This window comes from Penicillium angulare (assembly GCF_028827245.1).
Source record: "Penicillium angulare strain IBT 27051 chromosome Unknown utg000007l_segment0_segment0, whole genome shotgun sequence".
Classification (NCBI taxonomy): domain Eukaryota; kingdom Fungi; phylum Ascomycota; class Eurotiomycetes; order Eurotiales; family Aspergillaceae; genus Penicillium; species Penicillium angulare.
In genome coordinates, this window is record NW_026623166.1 from 1,158,730 (window position 1) to 1,179,456 (window position 20,727).

The 20,727-nt window shown below is 46.9% G+C and overlaps 11 protein-coding genes across 11 annotated transcripts; 4 read left to right on the forward strand and 7 right to left on the reverse strand.

The window, feature by feature from the left end:
- Positions 1-1,114: 1,114 nt before the first annotated feature.
- Positions 1,115-2,590, forward strand: N7478_009697 (LLM class flavin-dependent oxidoreductase; the record flags this gene model as incomplete). The annotated part of the gene is made up of 1 exon (XM_056925911.1): positions 1,115-2,590. One exon carries the CDS (start codon positions 1,115-1,117, stop codon positions 2,588-2,590), a length of 1,476 nt encoding a protein of 491 aa, XP_056775281.1.
- Positions 2,591-4,174: 1,584 nt separating this feature from the next.
- On the forward strand, positions 4,175-5,118 carry N7478_009698 (SDR family oxidoreductase; the record flags this gene model as incomplete). Its single annotated transcript, XM_056925912.1, has 3 exons — positions 4,175-4,613; positions 4,673-5,022; positions 5,071-5,118. The coding sequence occupies 3 exons, from the start codon at positions 4,175-4,177 to the stop codon at positions 5,116-5,118; spliced, it is 837 nt and encodes a 278-aa protein (XP_056775282.1).
- A 224-nt stretch (positions 5,119-5,342) lies between these two features.
- N7478_009699 (flavin-containing monooxygenase) lies at positions 5,343-7,312 on the reverse strand (the record flags this gene model as incomplete). The annotated part of the gene is made up of 3 exons (XM_056925913.1): positions 5,343-6,629; positions 6,680-6,943; positions 7,004-7,312. The coding sequence occupies 3 exons, from the start codon at positions 7,310-7,312 to the stop codon at positions 5,343-5,345; spliced, it is 1,860 nt and encodes a 619-aa protein (XP_056775283.1).
- Positions 7,313-8,133: 821 nt separating this feature from the next.
- N7478_009700 (uncharacterized protein) lies at positions 8,134-8,610 on the reverse strand (the record flags this gene model as incomplete). Its single annotated transcript, XM_056925914.1, has 1 exon — positions 8,134-8,610. One exon carries the CDS (start codon positions 8,608-8,610, stop codon positions 8,134-8,136), a length of 477 nt encoding a protein of 158 aa, XP_056775284.1.
- A 1,189-nt stretch (positions 8,611-9,799) lies between these two features.
- N7478_009701 (GNAT family N-acetyltransferase) lies at positions 9,800-10,348 on the forward strand (the record flags this gene model as incomplete). The annotated part of the gene is made up of 1 exon (XM_056925915.1): positions 9,800-10,348. The coding sequence occupies one exon, from the start codon at positions 9,800-9,802 to the stop codon at positions 10,346-10,348; it is 549 nt and encodes a 182-aa protein (XP_056775285.1).
- A 40-nt stretch (positions 10,349-10,388) lies between these two features.
- N7478_009702 (oxidoreductase, short chain dehydrogenase/reductase family superfamily) lies at positions 10,389-11,290 on the reverse strand (the record flags this gene model as incomplete). Its single annotated transcript, XM_056925916.1, has 3 exons — positions 10,389-10,455; positions 10,515-10,611; positions 10,687-11,290. 3 exons carry the CDS (start codon positions 11,288-11,290, stop codon positions 10,389-10,391), a joined length of 768 nt encoding a protein of 255 aa, XP_056775286.1.
- A 535-nt stretch (positions 11,291-11,825) lies between these two features.
- N7478_009703 (uncharacterized protein) lies at positions 11,826-12,766 on the reverse strand (the record flags this gene model as incomplete). The annotated part of the gene is made up of 3 exons (XM_056925917.1): positions 11,826-12,350; positions 12,553-12,708; positions 12,761-12,766. The coding sequence occupies 3 exons, from the start codon at positions 12,764-12,766 to the stop codon at positions 11,826-11,828; spliced, it is 687 nt and encodes a 228-aa protein (XP_056775287.1).
- Positions 12,767-13,271: 505 nt separating this feature from the next.
- Positions 13,272-15,177, reverse strand: nop58 (RNA-processing protein NOP58; the record flags this gene model as incomplete). The annotated part of the gene is made up of 3 exons (XM_056925918.1): positions 13,272-14,695; positions 14,757-14,917; positions 15,053-15,177. 3 exons carry the CDS (start codon positions 15,175-15,177, stop codon positions 13,272-13,274), a joined length of 1,710 nt encoding a protein of 569 aa, XP_056775288.1.
- Positions 15,178-15,467: 290 nt separating this feature from the next.
- Positions 15,468-16,724, forward strand: N7478_009705 (H(+)-transporting V0 sector ATPase subunit d; the record flags this gene model as incomplete). Its single annotated transcript, XM_056925919.1, has 4 exons — positions 15,468-15,499; positions 15,556-15,644; positions 15,706-16,583; positions 16,641-16,724. 4 exons carry the CDS (start codon positions 15,468-15,470, stop codon positions 16,722-16,724), a joined length of 1,083 nt encoding a protein of 360 aa, XP_056775289.1.
- Positions 16,725-17,597: 873 nt separating this feature from the next.
- N7478_009706 (ribose phosphate diphosphokinase subunit PRS5) lies at positions 17,598-19,058 on the reverse strand (the record flags this gene model as incomplete). The annotated part of the gene is made up of 3 exons (XM_056925920.1): positions 17,598-17,654; positions 17,731-18,054; positions 18,135-19,058. 3 exons carry the CDS (start codon positions 19,056-19,058, stop codon positions 17,598-17,600), a joined length of 1,305 nt encoding a protein of 434 aa, XP_056775290.1.
- Positions 19,059-19,864: 806 nt separating this feature from the next.
- On the reverse strand, positions 19,865-20,559 carry N7478_009707 (ubiquitin-like protein HUB1; the record flags this gene model as incomplete). The annotated part of the gene is made up of 3 exons (XM_056925921.1): positions 19,865-19,886; positions 19,950-20,088; positions 20,151-20,559. The coding sequence occupies 3 exons, from the start codon at positions 20,557-20,559 to the stop codon at positions 19,865-19,867; spliced, it is 570 nt and encodes a 189-aa protein (XP_056775291.1).
- Positions 20,560-20,727: the final 168 nt, after the last annotated feature.

The window sequence follows — 20,727 nt, forward strand, 5'->3', positions numbered from 1 at the left end:
AACTTGACGACGAGAACAAGTGGAGAGTTTCAACACGCTCCAAGTCAATATCAATGGGGTATTACGACGGAAATCAATATACGTCTTGCTCTAAGTGGTCGTTGGGGAAAGAAAGGAAAGCGTGGACAGTTGTTCGGATGTGATGTGACTCGCGAATCTTGTGAGATGTGCCTGCTGGGCTTTACTATATATTAGTTTTCAAATTTCCCCAGTGATCATTTCATTCAAGGTCCTCGCAATTTTAGGGTTTTTATCTTCTACTTTGTTTCATTCTGGTCGTCATCACCCTGATGAGTAGAAAACATGTATTTTGTATGCCCTTTTCGAGACCTAGGTCTCTGTAAACTCTTCATTAATGAACATAATAACATATTAAGACCCAATGAGGATGAACAGGCCTTAATACTACATTCTGTTTGTTTGTTCTTGTACTTCATATGCCATTATATGCTGTCGAAGTCTACCCAATTCATCTCCAACTTACAGGACTTAAATCCTCATAGATCCATCATTCCACTCGATGATCCGAGAAAGTCTAATGATTGATTTAAATTTTTTTTAAGAAAAAACTACTTGATAGCTTTACCAAGTAGCCAACAGCGCTATAGCCAATATCCTTTATCTTATCAGTCTTATCAGATAAGATAAACAAAAACTTTTTAGCCTCAGGCTACCAGGGAGATACGGAGTGCATCATTGATGGTACGTACCGATGACAATGTAGCCTGAGAGATCTGGACTGCAACCACGTCGTTTAAATTTTTTAAACTTCGTAGCATAGGCTGCAAAGTTCTGACAGTATCTTATCTCACTCGGTCGAGACGTTGGATTTTTCCCCCACCTGTCAATGACACATGTGTAGCCCATGCTGACGCCATCCGACTCCAATTTCACGTCTTGTCAACACCCGAACGCTGCACGCCATTATGTAGCACTAACAGTGGACTGCGGGGGGTTTGCAGAAGACGTGATGCGGTACCAATAAATCTTCCGAGGCGTACGAGAAAGAGCCGAAAAAAAAGTTCGAGCAGCACAAAACAACTGCACTGCTGCACCAATCCATTGTTTCCCATACAGTCATTTCTAGCACTACAACATCCAATCAACCACCACAATGGGCTCAACAGAGAAAAAGCAGCTGATAATCAATGCCTTCGCGATGCATTCGCCGAGTCACCTCAACCCAGGACTCTTTCGCTACCCCGCAGACAAAGGCGCAGACTACAAAAACATCAAGCATTGGATGGCATTGGCACAAAAGCTCGAGAAAGCCAAATTCCACGCCATATTCTTCGCCGATGTCCTAGGTGGCTACGATGTCTATCGAGGCCCCGCGAATCTAGACCCGACCATTCCTGCCGGTGCCCAGTTCCCAATCAACGATCCCCTGTATAGCATTCCTGCCATGGCAGCCGTCACAGAGAGCATCGGGTTTGGGGTAACGGCATCAACGACCTATGATGCGCCCTACGCACTTGCTCGCCGGTTCTCGACCGTCGACCATTTAAGTAACGGTCGGATTGGATGGAACATTGTTACCTCGTACCTGGATTCCGCAGCGAGGAACTTCGGCCTAGATACCCAGGTTGAGCATGATGAGCGCTACCGCATTGCCGATGAATACCTGGATGTTACCTACAAGCTTTGGGAGGCGTCGTGGAGAGATGATGCCGTGGAATGGAAGCAGAGTGATGCTACGCCAAATGGTGCGGTAGAGGGTCAACGATATGCGGACCCCCGTGGAGTTCGCCAGATCAATCATAAGGGGAAATATTTTCAAGTGCCTGGTCCTCATCTGTGCGAGCCCAGCCCTCAACGCACGCCATTCTTGCTGCAAGCTGGTACTTCAACTGCTGGAAAAGCATTTGCAGCGAAGCATGCAGAGGCGGTGTTTTTACATGCGCAGAAGCCCGAGCTAGTGCGGCCATCTGTGGATAGTATTCGGCAGCAAGCTGCTGACCTAGGACGCAATCCTCGAGATATCAAGATTGTGGCTGGGGCTCTGGTTGTTGTAGCCGAGACCGATGAAGCGGCACAGGCTAAATTTGACAAATTCAAGAAATATGGAGATACCGAGGGTGCGCTGGCTCTATTCGGTGGGTGGACTGGATATGATCTTTCCACGTATACAGACGATCAAGACTTCCGATTTGTGGAGCAGCCTGCCGTGCGCAGTATGGTGAATCACTGGGCGAGCACAGTGCCTGGTACAGAAGGCAAGAAGTGGGATAAGAAGACGATCGCCGAATACTTGACTCTAGGTGGCAATGGTGTTAAGATCATTGGCAGTGTCTCAACGGTGGCTGATGAGTTGGAACGCTGGGTTGATGTTGGTGATGTTGACGGATTTAATCTGAGCTATGCCACCATCGATGAGACTTTTGATGATATTATCAACCTTCTGCTTCCAGAACTCCAAAGACGTGGCTTGTTTTGGTCAGACTACGCTGTGAAGGGTGGTACATTTAGAGAGAATATGTACGGCAAACAGGGACAGTCAAGATTGCCTGATGCTCACCAGGGAGCCAAGTTTTTCTGGAAACAGGGTGAAGAGGTACCGCCTTATTCATTGACTGAGTCACAGCAATAGGCTGGTATATGGTGCTCCGAGGTCTATTCTGATATCTGGAGGCTTTTGGCCCCTAACGTTATTTGCCTATAAATGATCAAACCTACCTCCACGCCATACTATATGTAGTAAGATCAATTAAATAGCTGATAATCCCTCGAGACAACACTCTATCGCTTAAAAAACCAAAGTGATATTTGCCACAATGAAGAGACTGTTCAAAGCACAATTTTCCATGAGAACCATCGCAAGTATCATTAAAGAGAAAAATGAAAAAAGAAACAAATCAAAATCTAAATTTAACTGTGCGAACTCCTCGATTGTGTAGATGGCTGGTTCCTGGAAAATAAAATGCGGCGATCTAGGCAGCTACTAATACAAGAGCGGTGTTTTGACCACAGCCGGTAATCACGGCACACTATTTCTCAAAATTTGCCCCCATTTTACTCCCAATATCCACTGCCTCGTGTCTGGTCTTGATTCATGATTGAGATCTCGTGTCGATAGCCCGAGCCTACGAAAACATCAATTATACAAGCACTGCTTGAAGGTGACAAGCTTTCCATTATCAATAACCTTGACCGAGCCTCAAGGGCTATTATCGGCGTATTTTATTTTCTTCCTCAGAACCCTGCTCTCTCCCCGCGCCTTCACACTATGATGAACGTTCCTTTCCCATTTCAAATTTGCTACTTGATTGCTTTACAAACATCTCAAGCCCTAGACTTGGGAGCTCCATAAAATTCCAGTATGTCTTATCTACCACCTGGATGGACCGAGGACCGACTTCAGATTGTAACAGTTGACGATCTACGCCAGTTATCGGAAGAGGTGAGCATACATTCTTCTTACTTATTATCATCATTTTACTACTTTTTCATCTTCAGATGAAAAAGTAAACCATCTTCTCAATTTGCCAGGATATTCTTCGGCCATTACTAATGAACCTTTAAACTGCCGGGTTCTACCGGATTCAACAGTAAGTTTATATTATTATCTTGGAGCTGACCAGTGACAGTGAGCTAAGGATACACTCAATCAGGGAATACTACGAATATCTAGAAACTTTAGGTGTGCCCCCTGGACTTAATGTGGGGGTATGCCTGATTGCCGACAAACCTGCTATAGAATCTATGCAAAGTGAGAACCCGTGGGTGTATGCGTTGGATATATCTTTTGATCATTCCGAGAATGTTCCAGATGGAACGTATCCGGGCTATTTCCGAGTCGCTATAGAGTCGGTTATTCCGGATCTTTACCCGATGCTGCCAGCAATGACGCTTCGCAGTATGGAAAACAGCCTTTGTTTCGCAGTTTTCAGGAGATTGGAGGGACTTAGTGGAAGAGGGTGCATATAAATTCAAAGGCTGTCAATTTACCCCAAAAAACGAAGCAAGTTGCGGCTGGAAGGATTCATCCGGAAGGATTCATAGCCCGTCGCCGCAGGAATGATCGAGCCTGAGAGCCGGTATCATGAATTGCCCCGACGGTCTAGGGAACAACGAAAAATGCGCTCACGAAATTGTATACACTTAAATACAGATAATGTCTGTTTAGATCCAGCGGCTTTAGTCTCTAGTTAACATTAGGTTAATAAAAACAATCATGTCTCAAAGAAAATCAGTTCTGATCACAGGATGTAGCGACGGTGGTATTGGATCCGCCCTCGCGAAGGCATTCCATGACAAGGGAATTCATGTTTTTGCAACTGCACGACAAAAATCAAAGATGAAAGCGCTTGGAGATCTTCCGAACATCACATTCCTGGAACTTGATGTCACCTCCTCGGAAAGCATCGCAGCAGCGCAAGAAGCCGTGAGCAAGGAAAGAAATGGAACGCTTGATTACCTAGTAAACAACTCTGGGTCAGGTTATGTCATGACCTTCCTAGATTCAGATCTCGAGACATCACAGCGAATGTTTGATGTTAATGTATGGGGAGTTGCTCGTGTCACCCAAGCATTTGCTTCACTTTTGATCGCTGCCAAAGGAACAATTGTGAACAATGCTTCGACGGCAGCATGCCTGGGACTTCCATACCAGAGTAAGAATTAAAAAGAAAAACATTGCAAATGATTGATCGGGCCAGGCTAATAAGTTTAGGCATGTATTGTGGCTCGAAAGCTGCTGTACGGCTAATGAGTGAAGCAATGGCCCTCGAGATGAAGCCTCTTGGGGTAAGGGTGGTCACGATCATCACTGGTAATGTTCGCTCTGTTTGGTTTTCGAACCAACCAGAGTTTATATTTCCTCCCGGGTCTTATTATACCGCTGTCAAAGATAAAATAGGTATATACTCCAGGGGAGAGCAAGGGCATCCACAAACGGATCCGAAGGTGTATGCGGAGAAGGTGGTTGGTGATATTCTTGGCGGAGCGCCAGGAACAATATGGCGAGGAGCACAGTCTTATACTGTTAGATACGCGCTACCCTGGGTCCCTGATTGGTTGAAGGTAAGTTTATCGTTGATGATATCTGGGGGTAATACTAAAAGTCCATAGAGTATCCTTGCTGTGAAAGGAAGTGGACTTGACACATGGAACGTCTAAGCTGAGAATTTGGCTAGGAAGGGCATTAAAAGTGACAGACTGAATTCAAAAAATTCGATGGAACATATAAAAGCTTATAACCCTATTCTGGTTTCTTGAAATTTGTGTATATTTAGATCTATATTCTCTGAGTTATATCATTATCATACTTGAGAAAAGGCATATCAACCTCTGGCTTGCATGAAATCAATTTGATCATGTCGTTCGTTCGAGGATCATTTCCACTAAACATCCCACCAGCCTTCCATGTGTTTTCTCAAATCAATATCCCCCGGTAGATAAAGATGAGGAACAAGGTTGGCATTTTCTGGCTTAATTTCCCTTGATGTCCACCCATTCCCAAAGTAAGCAAATCGATTACCACTAGTATTGACATAAGTGTAATCCCAGTCCTCCCATCGAGGGTCTCGACGAATATAGTTCACAGCAGCTGCACTACCAGGAAACAAGCCATGAATCTTTCCACCAGGCTGATTACCATTGTACCATGAGCTGCAATTTGCCGACCACACAGTACGCGGATAGAAGGTATCACAGTACTCGACAAAGTCATCAGTCGCTTGCTTGGATGGCGCAATTGATTTAATTCCCTGGCTGCGGATCTTTCGGAGAACCTTTGCAACGTATGTGATTTGATTTTCCATGCTGCTTGGTACAGTACCACTGTGTCCTGAGGCATAAGGACCACCGACCCAGAATAAGTTGGGGAAACCAGGTGTCGCAAACCCAAGATATGAGTATGGATAACCGAAGAGACCATCCTTCTTCCAGGCAGATTTGAGATCAATACCATTGGAAATAATTGAGAATGGTGGGGCATGATCTGTATTCGCTCCAGTAGAACATATGACAATGTCTACTTTTCTTTCGACGCCATCTTCAGTAATGATACTGTCTTCCGTGAATCTTCGAATACGCGTCTGAATATAATCAACGTTATCCTTGGTCAAGGCCTCAAGGTATCCAGGTCCTGGTGTGGGTCGACGACAGTTTGGTGGGAAATCAGGCAAGATTTTGTCCGCGAGCTCAGGCTTGTCAGCGATGCGTTTTATCATCAGTTCAGACCATTTCTGCTTCAGCTCGTTGTTCTCCGGTGTGTCTTTGAAGATCGCACCGAAGCGTTGGAAATATCCTGTCTCAACCTCTTTGCGGTACTTGAAATATTCTTGAGGATCTTTGAAAGAGTCCAGCTGTTCTTGAGAGAAGAGATTTGGTTCCAGACGACGGACACCGGTATTTCCACTGCTAAATGAGTCTGCAATCCATGTTGGATTGCGAGCATAGTGATCCACGTGAGCGGCTAGAGGTTGAATCGAAGGGAGAACTTGTAATCCTGAAGCTCCGTTCCCAATGAGAGCAACTCGCTTTCCTTTCAGGTCCACATTATGGTCCCAATGAGAGGAATGGAAGAGTGTTCCTTTGAAGTCCTTAATCCCTTCGTAGTCAGGAAGTTTCCACGCATTGAAATGACCAATCGCATTAATGATGACATCTAACTTCTCTTCATAGACCTGGGATATAGTTAGTAGACGGTCTGATTTTTTGGGATGTATATTCTCACTTTGTTAGAGCCATCCACATGCTCGACAGTGACCTTCCATTTCCCTTCATCCTCTAACCACTCAACTTTTTGCACTTGTTGCTGGAACTTAATGTATTGATAAACATCATGCTTTCGTGCAACACTTTGCCAGTAATTTCTTATTTCTGCGCCCTGAGCAAATTCTTCAGACCATTGCGTATTAGGCGAAAATGTGGATTGATAGGCATGTGCAGGAATATCACAGCGCACGCCAGGGTATGTATTTTCAAACCATGTTCCTCCCTAAAAATATTTGTTAGATAAGAAAATTTTGCAGCTGAATTAGAGAGTATGTTAACATACTACATCTGCATTCTTGTCATAGATTCGTAAGTCAAGCCCAGGTAACTTAGCCGGGAGCAATGCACCGGCAGTCACGCCCCCAAGCCCAGCACCAATAACACCCACTTTGATAGGTCTCACTTGGTCAATAGGGTGCTCTTCAATAGAAAACTTCGAGTAAGACTTTGCATCTTGCTTGTTCGAGTGAAGTTCGGTAAATGTTACGGAAGGTTCTTGGGCCGCATCTGAAGAACTCTTAACTGGTACCGTTCGAGCAATATTGAAAGATGGCTGTGCCGTAATTTGAGGGTTTTCCAGCAAAGTCATCATGGCAGTTCAAGATTTATCTTTACCTTAATCCCACAGATTGAGAGCGAGGGGTTGGTACAAGGTAAACAATGAAGCAGCTGTTCAAGTTGCTCCGATTGCTAATCTGGGCAACCACACTTAATGTAGGTATGGGATGATCCCTGCACGCAATATAGAACATGGCATACGCCACCTAACCCCAACACCAAACAGAGGCCGAGACTACAAGTTATGACTCTGATTTACCCCCAATTAACCTTCTACCTGGTTATGTTGTACGATTACCGGGGCTGATTTGATGTGTGTGATACCATTCCCGTCCCCGATTGCGTCAGGAGCCAGAGATGCTTTCTGTCAGCGACACCATTAACCCCGCTTAAAACGCAATCGCGGAGTATTTTAGACTCAATAATTAGCTCTGGAGCACTAACTACAAATAAAAGGTCCGATATGTTGATAACAGATCTTCTGCGGAGTGGAACGCGCTTAAATACTTATCGCTGGATGAGATGGATTTGGGGGAATTCTCGGCCGATTCGCAAGACGGGGGCACTATGAGTATAATCGGCGGTTTGGTCTGAAAGACGTTGTCAAATGAATGTAGTCGTTCAGATACTTGATACAAATAAATTAATATGAAGCTGTCAAACCGTTGTTTCTTATAATGCAGTGTATTAATTTTTATGTATATTATGTATAGACTTTGTCAACCTTAACTTATAAACTTGAATACAAATATCAGTGACACGACAGACTTGTGGACAATTATATATGACAGAAAAACGTTGGGTGTCATCATGATCGGCTTGTTGAAGTAGCGAATGTTCAATATGAAGACTTTCTTAAGCCCCGTCTATCCCTAAGCCTCTTTCAATGTCTTCCATATTGAGATCTGATGTATGCATGTTGTTAGCACAAATTGAGGCGCGGGATGTGACTTTAGCCGCAAGATCGATAGCTTCAACAGCAAGGTCGGAATCGACTCCCATAGCGCTGGAGGTGATCTCCACTGGTTGTCCGGACTTGGCTTCTTTGATTTGATCTGGGCCACTGGCATGTGTTTCCTTGATTAATGAGAGCTTGCACACTAGTAAACGCGCTTCTAACATGCAGTCGAGCTCACTTTTATCGGGGCGGAGGCTGTTGGAAACCACCAGACATGCAACAGCTAGTGACCAGGAGTCTAATATTTGTTTCAAATTTAGGTCAACTTCTGGAGTAGCCGACGAGGAGACTGAAGAGGCTGGGGAGACGGTGTGAGTCAGTAAAGGGCTCGACATGGAAGATAATTCAGAGAAAGATTCCTCGTCTGAAGTCATGATCGTGGTATCCTCTACCGAAGACAAGTCGGCTAGCTGTGAGAATAGAAGGATGAAGATATCTAGTCGTCGGAAAATGGTGAGCAGCTGCTGCGATGGATTATAGGATTTCAATAGAGTTTTGCCGTGATGATAATGTGTCTATGCTCCCTTGATATTGCCAAGTAAAAATTCAATCCGAATGCAAGCGAAACACGCCATAACTACGGAATCCAGATGTTCAACTTCGGATGCAACTATTTATTGGATGGCTTTGTTGTAATGTTGCATGGCAAACTGCCTTTGCTGCACGCCCACATGGGAGTCATCTCGACAAGCCTCATACAGGGAGCTCGCAGCCACCGCTGCGTGTAAAATTGTAGTTTCCTGATGCGCCGCTTGGGGAATATCATGAGTCCAAAATATTTGCGGCATTGGTTCAGTGAGACCTGGCGCTATGAGCCGACGAAGAAGGTCCAAGCTTCGAAGCTCAGCTGCTCCTACCCCAGGAATGGCCGAAAGCCGTATGTTTTGCAGGGACTCCGAAGCCTTTGGGACCGGTGGGACATAGCCGGGACATTTGCGCCCGGTCGATGTGCATTTTATACAAACAGGCTGAGTTTCGTAGCATTTAACTCGGCGATTCCTGTTAGTTACGGTTTATCTTCTTTAGCTTGCTAATCCAGGGGAGAGACTTGCGCGCGAAGGAGCGACTAACCTGCAAGTGGAACACCCGGTCCGACTTCTCGGAGTTCTTTTTCGAGTTGTTTTCCGAGTCGGAGTTATAAACAACATGAGAAGACTGGTCGGTGTGATGTGGTGGTTCGAAGTTCCATAATGAGGGACCCCCGCACATCGCCTTACGTGGTCGATTACCTGGCCAAATGTGCTTTCTTTTCTTTGTCCGGGGTACTTAGCTCTGCGCTAGCACAAATCCCTAGCATAGCTAAAAATCCGAGGAAAAGGTGAATTTTATAACATGATACATCACTACTATACTCATTGAGGCCTAACATAATCTAGGCAGAACTTTATTAACTAACGTGGAGGCCTACTCTTAATGATTCATAAAGAGCAACACCAACCCTTCAATCGCGACCTAAACAAAACGTATCCTGATATATCATTTGGGTGAAAACAACGGATTTTTCTATCTGTTTTCCTTGGCTACAGCTTGAAGCAGCACTCTTAATCACCAATACCTGACACAATGGCATTTACCCCACCAGCAACTTGGGTTACCCCTCACACATGGACACGCGAGAACAGCGATATTTTCATATCAAATGATCCTGCTCTACTATCCGTAGAGGCTGTCAAACATGCATTTGAACAACACTTCGTTTTCTGGGTTACTGATCCCATCCCAGAAGATGCTCTCCGACAAATGCTTTACGGTGCGGTGAGCTTTGGTGTTTATAAGCGTATCCACCCGCGGAGTGATGATACTACATCGACCAAGAACACAGAACAGATAGGACTTGCACGCATGACGACAGATGGGGCTAGCTTCGCCTACCTAGCAGATGTCTATGTGCTTCCTGAATATCAAGGGAAAGGACTGGGAAAATGGCTTATTGAGTGTATTCGAGAAGTCTTCTCCAAGCCCAATATGCCATATCTACGCCGCATTATGTTATTCACGGGCAACGAGAGAACTCAAGCATTTTATACTAAGCTTCTCAACATGAAAGAGCTTGGACATGAGGAAAGACCGGAGCTTGGAATTGATTTAAAAATTCTGTGTGCGCGACCCTAAGCTTGCTGTTCTTGCGGTGCTCTTCATTTTTAGCATCCCTCTACCAGGGGAGCTGTAAGGGTGTTGGCAGGTCGGCTCCAAGGACGTCCTTGGCTGTTCCAATATCTCTGTAGAGCAGTTCATTAGAATATGACTCGAATGCATTAATATAATGGACGGAATGTACCCAGGTCCTCTTGGAGCCCAATACTCCCCAGTCTTATGAATGTCGAATTTATCAATGAAGGGTACGAGCGAGCGAGCTGCTTCATTAGGAGTAACCGCTACATTGATAGAAATTAGCATACTCCTTATCAGAAATGGTTTACTTGATTTTGTGCCAAACAGAGTTTACTTACCTCCACCAACATCCCAGTACTTATCGAATCCAACTCCCTTCGTCATATCAGTCCGCATAAAGCCCGGATGCACCAATCCAACAGCAATTCCCACAGGCTTCAGATCAAAGCTGAGAAGCTTCCCTACCATATTCAAAGCAGCCTTGCTAGCATGATGTGCATAATTTCCTCCACCCTCTGTCTCATGGCGGAGAGTAATACTTCCACTCTCGCTACTGACAAGAATAACCTTACTACCCTCAACTAGAATACCAGCCTTAACAAGGTGATGAACTAGGAAGACCGGCGCAATGGCTGATGTAGTGTACATCCGAGTCTCTTTCTCCCAGTCCGGGGCATCGAAAGACTCAAAGCCGAAATATCCCGCTGAGATGATCACAGTCGAGAATGTAGTTGAGGGTGGAATCTGTGAGACCAGCTTTTGGCCTACTTCGGAATCAGTCAGATCAATACCTCCCAGCCAGGTAGTTGAAGAGTCTGTGCTGGTGTGGGATTCTGTTCTCCATGTTGCGAAGACATGCTTGGTGGGGTCTCTGGAGTATAGATCTCTGAGTGAGGCGCCGAGGCCTCTCGTGCCGCCCACTATAAGAATATTGTTGGACATTATGTGATTTATCGAATCTCGAAAGTTACCTGGGGGGGAGATGTTAGAATTAAGGTGAGATATGGTAAAATCAAAAACTTGCTTAGATGAATGGCACAACTTGAAGGACGCGGTGAAGGTCCATCACGTCATAACCGCAAGACGCAGGTGCCCCGTTGATGTGACTAGAGCCACTAGAACATACTACAGGATTTCCATTCCCCTTTTCAAGTAATTTGATAATGTGAGTTCATATCCTGTTAATCAAAGATGTTCCAAGGAGTACCATGCCATCAAGAATATACTTTTACGACAAGCCAAGTTGGTTCATCGTGTACTACACGGATCTACCATATTCATAAAGTATGAACTGTATAAATCAGTCTCACATGACCTCTTGCACAGTCCCTTACGATTCTTATATTCATAGGTATTTCAGGCGTCCAGCTCGTACAAAAACGAAATTATATGGTCACAGGGAAATCGGAAGTTCGCACGCGAATCTCCCTATGACGCTATTTCAAGAATGTTCAGATGCGAGTAAACTTCAATACCCCTACTCCCCATAATGCTCATTTAAAACCTCTCTAATAATCCCAAGTATCTCCTTCACGTCCTCTTGATTCATTCGCCCATCCATCTCTTCAACAACAGACTCAAAAAGCGCCTGCGCCCCAAAATCTTCATCTTCCTCAGCCTCGCCTTCTTCGCCCTCCCCATTAACCTGGTCCCCATTATCGTCTACCTCCATCTCATCACCATTTGTAGCTTGCGCGCCCGATGAAGAGGTAATGCCAACACCCAGGTTGAGAATCATGACTACCTCAGCCTTGGTCAGGTTGAAGGGCTTTAATCGCGTTATTAGTTCGCGCATAGCACGGTCCATGGGTGTTTGTTCAACGAAGACAGGTGGCGGGACAGTTGTAGATTTTGAAAGGTCATTGTTATCTATGTTGCTGCTTTCAGCTGCTGGGCGCATAGACCCTGTCCTAGCTGCGGCGGCCGATCGTGAGGACGGACGGGAGGTGTGGCGGGGGTATTTGAGGAGATGTGGGGAGATACGGAGGACATAGTTGTGGATCTGATAATTTTGTTAGCTTAAGGTCTATTTTCTGCGTTTCGTCGCTTCCTGGCTTGCATGTATATAGAAGCAAATCGAGCGGGTAGGTGCGTGCATGATTGGGATTGTCCCTCGCCTTGCAGAAAGCTTCGAGGATGTAGATGGCACGGTTGTTGGGGTTGAATGCTTGAATTTGAAGCCAAAGTAGCGAAAATTTTCTTACCTCTTTCACGACTGTGTTGTGATCTCTCAGGTCAGGGCTAGGTACCCATAGCCGATCAGCGTTCGGCGGCGGATTCGGAGAGCGGCGGGGTGGATTGGCTGTTAAGTAGGATAGAACCTCAACATTGGTGAGGACAGCAGATTGGGGGTCAATTATCTTATTTATAGGGTTAGTGAATTCTCCGTAGCATGAAATGATGTTTAATTACCCGCATTGTGTTGAGCTATGGCACGTATAAATGTTCCTGAAGAGGTCGGAATTGGAGGATGAGGGAAAATTGCTGATTCTGCCGGTGTAAATCGGGCGGTTAAAAAGGCGGTCTAACCAAAGCAGTAGGTTCAGGACCTGCAGGCTTGATGAGGGCGTCGGACGTAGATGGAGTAAGAGTGTAAACCATAACCACGATGCCTTAACTATTTTCCCCGTGTAGCCGCTACATCTTCTGCTATTTCTTTAAAAAGATGCCATACACTACATTTACTCAGTTTGACATATTTTATGAACAGATTATTCAGCTAAAAAACTGTACTGCCTTGACCAAAGCACCTTCTGCGCCATAAATGAAACAAGAAAAAAAATCACAGTAGATCAACCTTAAATGCCCCCGAACATGCGAGCAAGGCCGCGACAAAAAGAAAGTGATATCATACAGATACGCAAACAACAGGCCGTCCATCACATTGCACGAAACTTTTAAAAGCAAAAAGCAAATTCATAGCTTACTCGCCCTTGCTCTTCTTCTTCTTCTTATCCTTCTTGGCCTCTTCACCCTCGTCGGAGCGCTTGCGTTTCTTGCCCTCCTCCTTATCGGCCTTCTTGGACTCCTTCTTAGCCTTCTTTAAGTCCTTCTTGCTGACAGATGTGGGGTTCCCAGAGGCATCAAAGGTGATCTCTCCACGCTCCAGCTTGCGCTCGTAGCGCTTGACGCTGAGACCAGCCTTAGCGGCTTGCTTCTCTAAGTCAGACTTTGTGCCGTTGGCTTGGGGTTCATCATCAGAATCGTCCTCCATCTCCTCGTCTGAGTCAACCTCCTGGACAAGCTTCTTGTTCTTCTTATCCTTCTTAGCTGACTTAGGCTCCTCATCAGCCAAAGCATCGGCATCGGGGTTGTATTTGCGAGCCTCGTTAAGATCGAACTTCTGGGGTTGAGTAGCGGTGCCGTTGGGGGCAATAGCAACACCACGGGGCTTGACGGGCTTGCCCTCCATACCGGCAAGCTTGCGCTCAAGGTTGAAACGGGCCTCAGTACCGAGAGCAGCCTTCTCCTCCTCAGTGACATCGTCATCCCACTCAGCCAAGGAATCCACACGGATACCCAGGGAGGCCTTAGCGGCCAGAATACGGGCCATCTTACCCTTGTTGCGGCCGGTGGCCTGGCCGATCAGAGAGGCGTGGTAGATCAGACCGTACTTGGGGGTGTCGTGCTTAGTCTTAAGAGCACGGAAAAGGGCCTTCTCAGCACCCAGAATTTGGAGTGTAGAGGCAGGGCTCTTGGAAAGGCTGCTCAAGCTACCAGCGTGGGCAATCAGACGAGCACCAACAAGCTCACCAACAAGAGCAGTCAAGTTGGGGGCAATGGCGTTCATACGGGAGGTCAGGTAGCTGGCGAGCTGGGAACGGTAGTCATACAGAGAGACAACCTGGTCAGCCAGGGCCTGGATGTTCTCGAGATCATCCTCGCTGATCTCGGTACCCATGGAGCGGTCAGCAGCGGACTTGACGGCAGTCTCAATCTCCTCCGGCAGGACCTCAGCGAGATCGACGGTCTCCCAGTTGCTGCGCATGCCCATCTTGAGGACAAGCTTAGCGTAGGCAATGTTGTCGTTAAGGATCTTAGCCAGCTCAGGGAAGTGCCAGCCGTACCATTCCTTCACACGCATGGCGTAGGTGTTCAGCTCCTTATCCATGTCATCCAGCAGACCAATGGCCTGAACAATCATAGTGTCAATCTTATCAGGGGAGAACTTGAGCTTGTGACGAGCGAGAGAGTGAGAAAGACCAAGAGACATGACGGACATGTCACTGGGGGCCAGGCTGGGGATGAGAGAAGTGAGGTTCTCACGAATGGCACGGAAGGCCTCGGCGGTGGTAGAGTCGGCGATACACTCGATGGAAAGACCAGGCAGCTTGCCAATAGAGTTTCCTGACAAGTTCCATGTCAGTGGGAAATAGCGCAATGCGTTTACAATGGGATGAAAACATACCGAGCTTGGGGTCCGCAACAGCGAGGGAAACCTTCTTCTCGTCCTTGAGTCCATCCAAAAGGGAAGCGAGGCGGGGGGTGACCTTGCCCTCGATGATAGCAGTAGCCTCCTCCACAGCTGCGGCAGCACTGTCAAACTTCTGGAAAGACTTCAGCTTGAACCTATGGACGAAATTAGTATCACTGTTCGCGGCAACAAAATTTTCTCGAAGTCAATCAATTCATGAATTGATCTCCCCCCACTCCACATTCGAAATTTGTGGATTTTCTATCGCAAAATCCAGATATCACACATACAGGTTGCAAACGCCCTCGGCGGTAGAGGCATCTTCGGGGAGTTGCTCGCGCTTGAAGAGCTTCTTGTCCTTAGCCTTCAGCAGGGCATAACCGGCGCTGGTCTCGGTGAGGATGAACAGCGACATGATGGCCACTGGTCGGGGGTAAAAAATTAAGAATAACGAAAAATAAAAATACTAGGCCCCGGTCGATTGTCGAAAGAAAGACGGGTTGTAATGAGTGGACCGTCGAGGCGTGCACCGTTGGTGAGGAAATCTAGAAATTTTGAACGGAAAAGAAAAAAGTGCAAAAACTGAGTTCAGCCACCTGTGGCTGGTGGCTTATGTAATGGCCCGCCGCGCATACAGCTCTAGGGCCGGTGGGTAGAGCAAGACAGGACACCTCGATTGTCTATTCACCATTCATAGTCGCCACAATGGAGGGTCTTTTCTTCAATGTGAATTCTGGGTAGGTTTATCGTGTGTTGCAAATAATATCGGTGCTTATTGTCTTACTTTGTATAGATATCTCGAAGGTATTGTTCGAGGATATCGGAACAGCCTTCTGACCGGCCAGAACTACTCCAACTTGACACAATGCGAAACCATTGATGGTACATACATCCTACCACTGTTGCTAGGATGAATAATGTCTAACATTAAGCTTCTATCCAGATGTCAAGCTTCAACTTGGTCCTGCCTACGGCGACTTCCTCGCCTCTCTACCCCCGAACCCCTCCACCTCCTCCCTCGCTGGCAAAATGACCGACAAGCTAGTGTCGGAGTTCCGATACTTAGTCGCACAGGCAACTGGATCAACAGCCCAGTTCCTCAAGTACCTTACTTACGGTTATATGATCGACAATATTGCTCTCCTGATCACCGGTACTCTGCATGAGCGTGATACCCGAGAACTCCTGGAACGATGCCATCCGCTCGGCTGGTTCGAGACCTTGCCCGTTCTATGTGTCGCAACCAACATCGAAGAGCTCTATAACTCAGTCTTGATCGAGACACCATTGGCGCCATACTTCAAGGGCAGCCTGAACCACCAGGACCTGGACGAGCTGAACATCGAGATTGTTCGCAATACTCTCTACAAGAACTACCTCGAAGACTTCTTTAACTTTGTTAACACACACCCAGACTTCGCTGGTCCCACCCAGGAAGTTATGACTGAAATCCTGCAGTTTGAGGCGGATCGCCGCTCCATCAATATTACTTTGAACTCCTTCGGCACGGAGCTGTCCAAGCAAGAACGGAGGAAGCTGTACCCGGAATTTGGCATGCTCTACCCAGAGGGTAGCTTGATGCTGTCTCGAGCAGAAGATATCGAGGGTGTGGCTCTGGCCGTGAGTGCTGTCGCAGACTACAAGGCCTTCTTTGATGCCGTGGGCCTTAACCAGGGTGGAGGTCTTGGTGGAATGGGTGGAAGTGATGGAAAGAGTCTTGAAGACCTCTTCTACCAGAAGGAGATGGATATGTCGAAGCTAGTATTCACCCGTCAGTTCACCCCGGCGGTGGTGTATGGGTGGATGAAGCTGAAGGAGCAGGTAAGAATCTTGCAGCACATATATGTAACGTGGGAAACGCAGACTGACCGCTGTTAGGAAATCCGAAATGTTACCTGGATCTCGGAGTGCATTGCTCAGAACCAGAAGGAAAGAATTGGTAACTTCATTTCTGTCTTTTAAGCTCGGATATCTTCATGACTATGTTCCCGCTTGCTTCTCCTGTATTTATCCCCCCATTTGGTTGCATGGCTTCGCTTTACCAGCCAAGTCTGTTGTATCGAGTACCCAGTTCGTTTCTTGTTTCCTAGTATTTGAAGTGAGCGCATTACAATCCCCAGGCCGGGGCAAATGGTCACTGGTTTCGGTTTTTCTTCATCTATTTTCTTCTGTGGCTCTTTCCTACCCTCGAAGGCGTTCGGCAAATTCTTGATCTCTAATAGAAGAGCAAAATTCATCATCGGGCCAGATAAATATCTTGATAAACCTTATACCCATCTGTCAACAAACTGTAACCAACTATTAGAGCCTAGCTAAGTTCCTCGAGGTTGCAGATTTCACCGGGCTGCTACATAGACTGGACTACCTGAAATGTGTATGGATTGCCAAGCGTAGGTACATGGTCACTAGGTAAGGAGTACGCCTGGGTCGCTTCATTCAATTTATGTTTTTATGTTTTCTTGTATTTTGATTTGATCATATGTGCAAGATTGGCAAAAGCCGAGTAGCCAGTAGCTAGATAAAACATGAAGTGGCAAATAACACAATCAAAACCCAAGGAGCAAGACAATATCCTAATACAGTATCTTCTCGGGCAGCCAACTCTACTTTAGACGATGTTTCTATATGTTGGAGGAATTGAATAATAGTGCAAAGTTTGTGTGGCACATTGCCAAAATGAAAAGAATCTTCACATCAACACAACGCCAGATAAATCCACCAAAATTCATTCAGCATGCTAGACTCAAAGAATCAAATCCAGCAAAAAAAACCCCAATTTTGAGGGGGTTCGGGTTAAGAGAACAGTTATCCAGGCACAGAAACGATTGAATACAATCAGTCATACTGGAAGAGAACACTGATACTCTCACCGTGGTGGACGCGGCGGATTGCCTAGATTGAGCGAAGCGGTCAGCAAGGTCTAGGTCTGGGCGCAAAGGCGCCTTAAAGCACGACGCATAATACTTACTTCGCCAAAAACGTGGCCAACCTCTAGGACCTCAAGTTTTGGGCATCGGCGCAGGTGGTCAGCCTGGTCAACGCTGTTGGTTACCACCACTTTGTCGAGGGCGCTGGCGTTGATGCGCTCGATAGCATCGCCGCTCAGGATACCGTGAGTAACTAGAGCGTAGACCTTAGAGGCACCCTCGTTCTTCAACAATTTCGCGGCTCGGGTAATTGTGTTAGAAGTATCCGCTAGGTCATCGATCAAAATAGCTATCCGATCACGGACGTCACCAACCAACATCATGGTGGCATTCTGGCGGTCTGTGATCTTTGTGGGGCGGCGCTCCTGCGGGAGGACGTCAGAGAATGCAACTCGAAACCTTGCTTTGGGGCGGTTAAATTTTGGAGAGGCAAACACAAACATACCTTGTGAATAAGTGCAAATTCAATGCCCATTTGATCAGCGATGGCAGTCGCACGCTTTGCGCCACCTGCATCAGGACTGACAATAACAGACTGTCTGTAGTTGGGAATATTGCGCTGAATATAGCTCTTCAAGAGAGGACGTCCATAGAGGTTGTCCACTGGGATATCAAAGTATCCCTGGTACTGAGGGTCGTGCAGATCCATGGTGATGATGTGATCAGCCCCGGCGCAGGTCAGGAGATCAGCGACCAGGGTACCTGCCTGTGCAACCCACTGCTTGTATCCGGGACGCGGCTGGAAAGCGTTAATTTTCGAGATAGATGAAGCGTGGTTAGCATCCTCTGCAACATTGCCGGCCATAGACTTTAAAGAATCATTGGTGTCATTGCGGGGCAGTCCGTTGCCGGAATTTCCGGGTCGACGTTTGACAGGGCTTCCATTTGTCTCCTCAATCTGAGCTTTAGCGAGGCTCTTTTGAAGGTTGTCAATGCCATTCATCAAGCCAAGTCCCTCTTGCTTCCACGGTCCGGGGGTGGAGGGGGTGCTTTCGAAAGTGTAGCCATTACTAGACTTGTTTGACACAGAGGACTTAACGAGAGGAGCACCGGTCTTATCATAAGGAATATCACTTTGGCGAGAGTAAGGGAAGAGAGGAAGGACGGCGGTCACTCGGCGGGCGGAGGCCGTCTTGCAGGCGGAAATAGTAATGAGGAGCTCCATTAGGTGGTCATTAACCTTGCCACCGCCAGATTGGATGATGTAGACATCCTTTTCACGGACGGACTCTTGGATTTCAACACGAGTCTCGCCCACGGCAAACTTGGAAAGCAGCACCTCTGCGGGCGGAATCCCCAGCACACCGCAAATACTCTCAGTCAACTGCGGATGAGAGTTCCCACCGATGACGACTAAATTGCGAACCATGGTGTCTGTGTGTTTTTGATTGTATTGGAGGATGATTTGAAAAGGTGGAGGAGGAGGAGGAGGACAGAGGTAGGCCGGATGCAAGGCGGAGGGTGGAGGTCGAGAGAGTCTGGAGAATTGGAAAATCTGCGGAGGCGAGATCGGCGTGCAGGAAGAGAGTAACTGTGGAGGTAATAAAAAGGTCTGAGGTAATTATTCAAGCGACTACCGCATTGCGGGGGGGTATGAAGGTCGAGGAATAGCCCGGACAATGGCCCGGAAAAAAAGAAAAGAATTGAAGCTCGTGTGAGTCCCGCGATAGAAAAAAAGCCTCTTTTGGAGAGTGGAACAAGTCTTGGCCTCGGGTTGGCTGGAGGATTGTATGCCTCAGGTATTCAGGTGTCGAATACCCCCGGATCGGGCATAGTGCGGGCATATTCATCATAGTAATGCATGGCCCCGCAGAGTCCAAGCAGCCCGACAACGGCGGAAAAATTGTAACAGAGACAGCAAATGGTCAGCATCCCGCGGATGTGGCTCCTTTCGGGCAAAACCGCTTTACAGCTTCCATTCTTCTTGCCAGTAAGATACATAGTTGGCGAGAGTTAAAGAAAGCTTGGAAAAGAAACTTGGAAAAAATAATGATGGGAGCTCAAGATCGACGACAAGAAAAGAAATAAAAAAAGAAAATACATGCATTATGCACGCTCCCATGCTCCAAGATCCGTTGATAGTTGATATGAAAAACACCGACCATTTGAACCTGCTCCACCAAGGCCACCTGGTACCCTAAGAGAAAATATTTGTAAACCGAAAATGGATTTCCCTTAATCTCCGGTTCCAACCTCCCTATAACAGATATTAGTATAGATCACAAGGGGTGTGGGGGGATAAGAGAGTAAGTAGGCTCACAGGTCAAGCTGCACCCCGTTGCTCACGCCATAGTCCTCCAACGTTAACTGATCCTTGAAAGGACGTTCGCCTTGACGTTTCAGTAAGATTTCGTGCGGTTCTCGACCGATGCGAGCAGCCACTTGAGCTTTGAAGAGCTCTGGAAATAGATATTAGTCTGCCAACCCAAAGGCAGTTCATAAAAGATAGAGCGAAACATACTTATGGGATCTGAGGCCAAACAGGGAATCTCAGCTTTTGTACCCAAACGGTCATTCACATAGACGACAATCATGGGCTCTGAAGACTGTGGAGCAACTGGCTTCTTCTTTTTCTTCTCCTTCTTGTCTTTCTTGTCGGCGCGATCCTCCCTAGGGGCATCCCGGTCATCACGGCGTCCATCTCGGTCATTATCTCGGTAGCGGTCTCCATGACGATCGCCATCGCGATCTCTTCGAGGTGATCGGGGTCGTTCATCTCTGTCTCGGTATCCGCGGTCTAGTCTGCGGTCTTCGCCGCTGGGATCATCGTCGCGTCGTTTCTCCTTCCATCGAAAGCCGCTGTTTTTCTTTGCGCGGGGCCGATCCCCGTCTTGTCGCTGTGGGGACCGACTTCTTAATCGATCGCCCATTATGGATGGCTATCGATAAAGAATGAGGTGTGTCGGTGCTTGACAACCCAGCTGAGATCGCAACAGTACCCAAAGAGCTGATGGTCTCACGTGACTCAATTGGCTTGACCCTCGGGAGCTATGTATGCGCAAAGTACTTGATACTATACCATATTGGGACTAGTATGT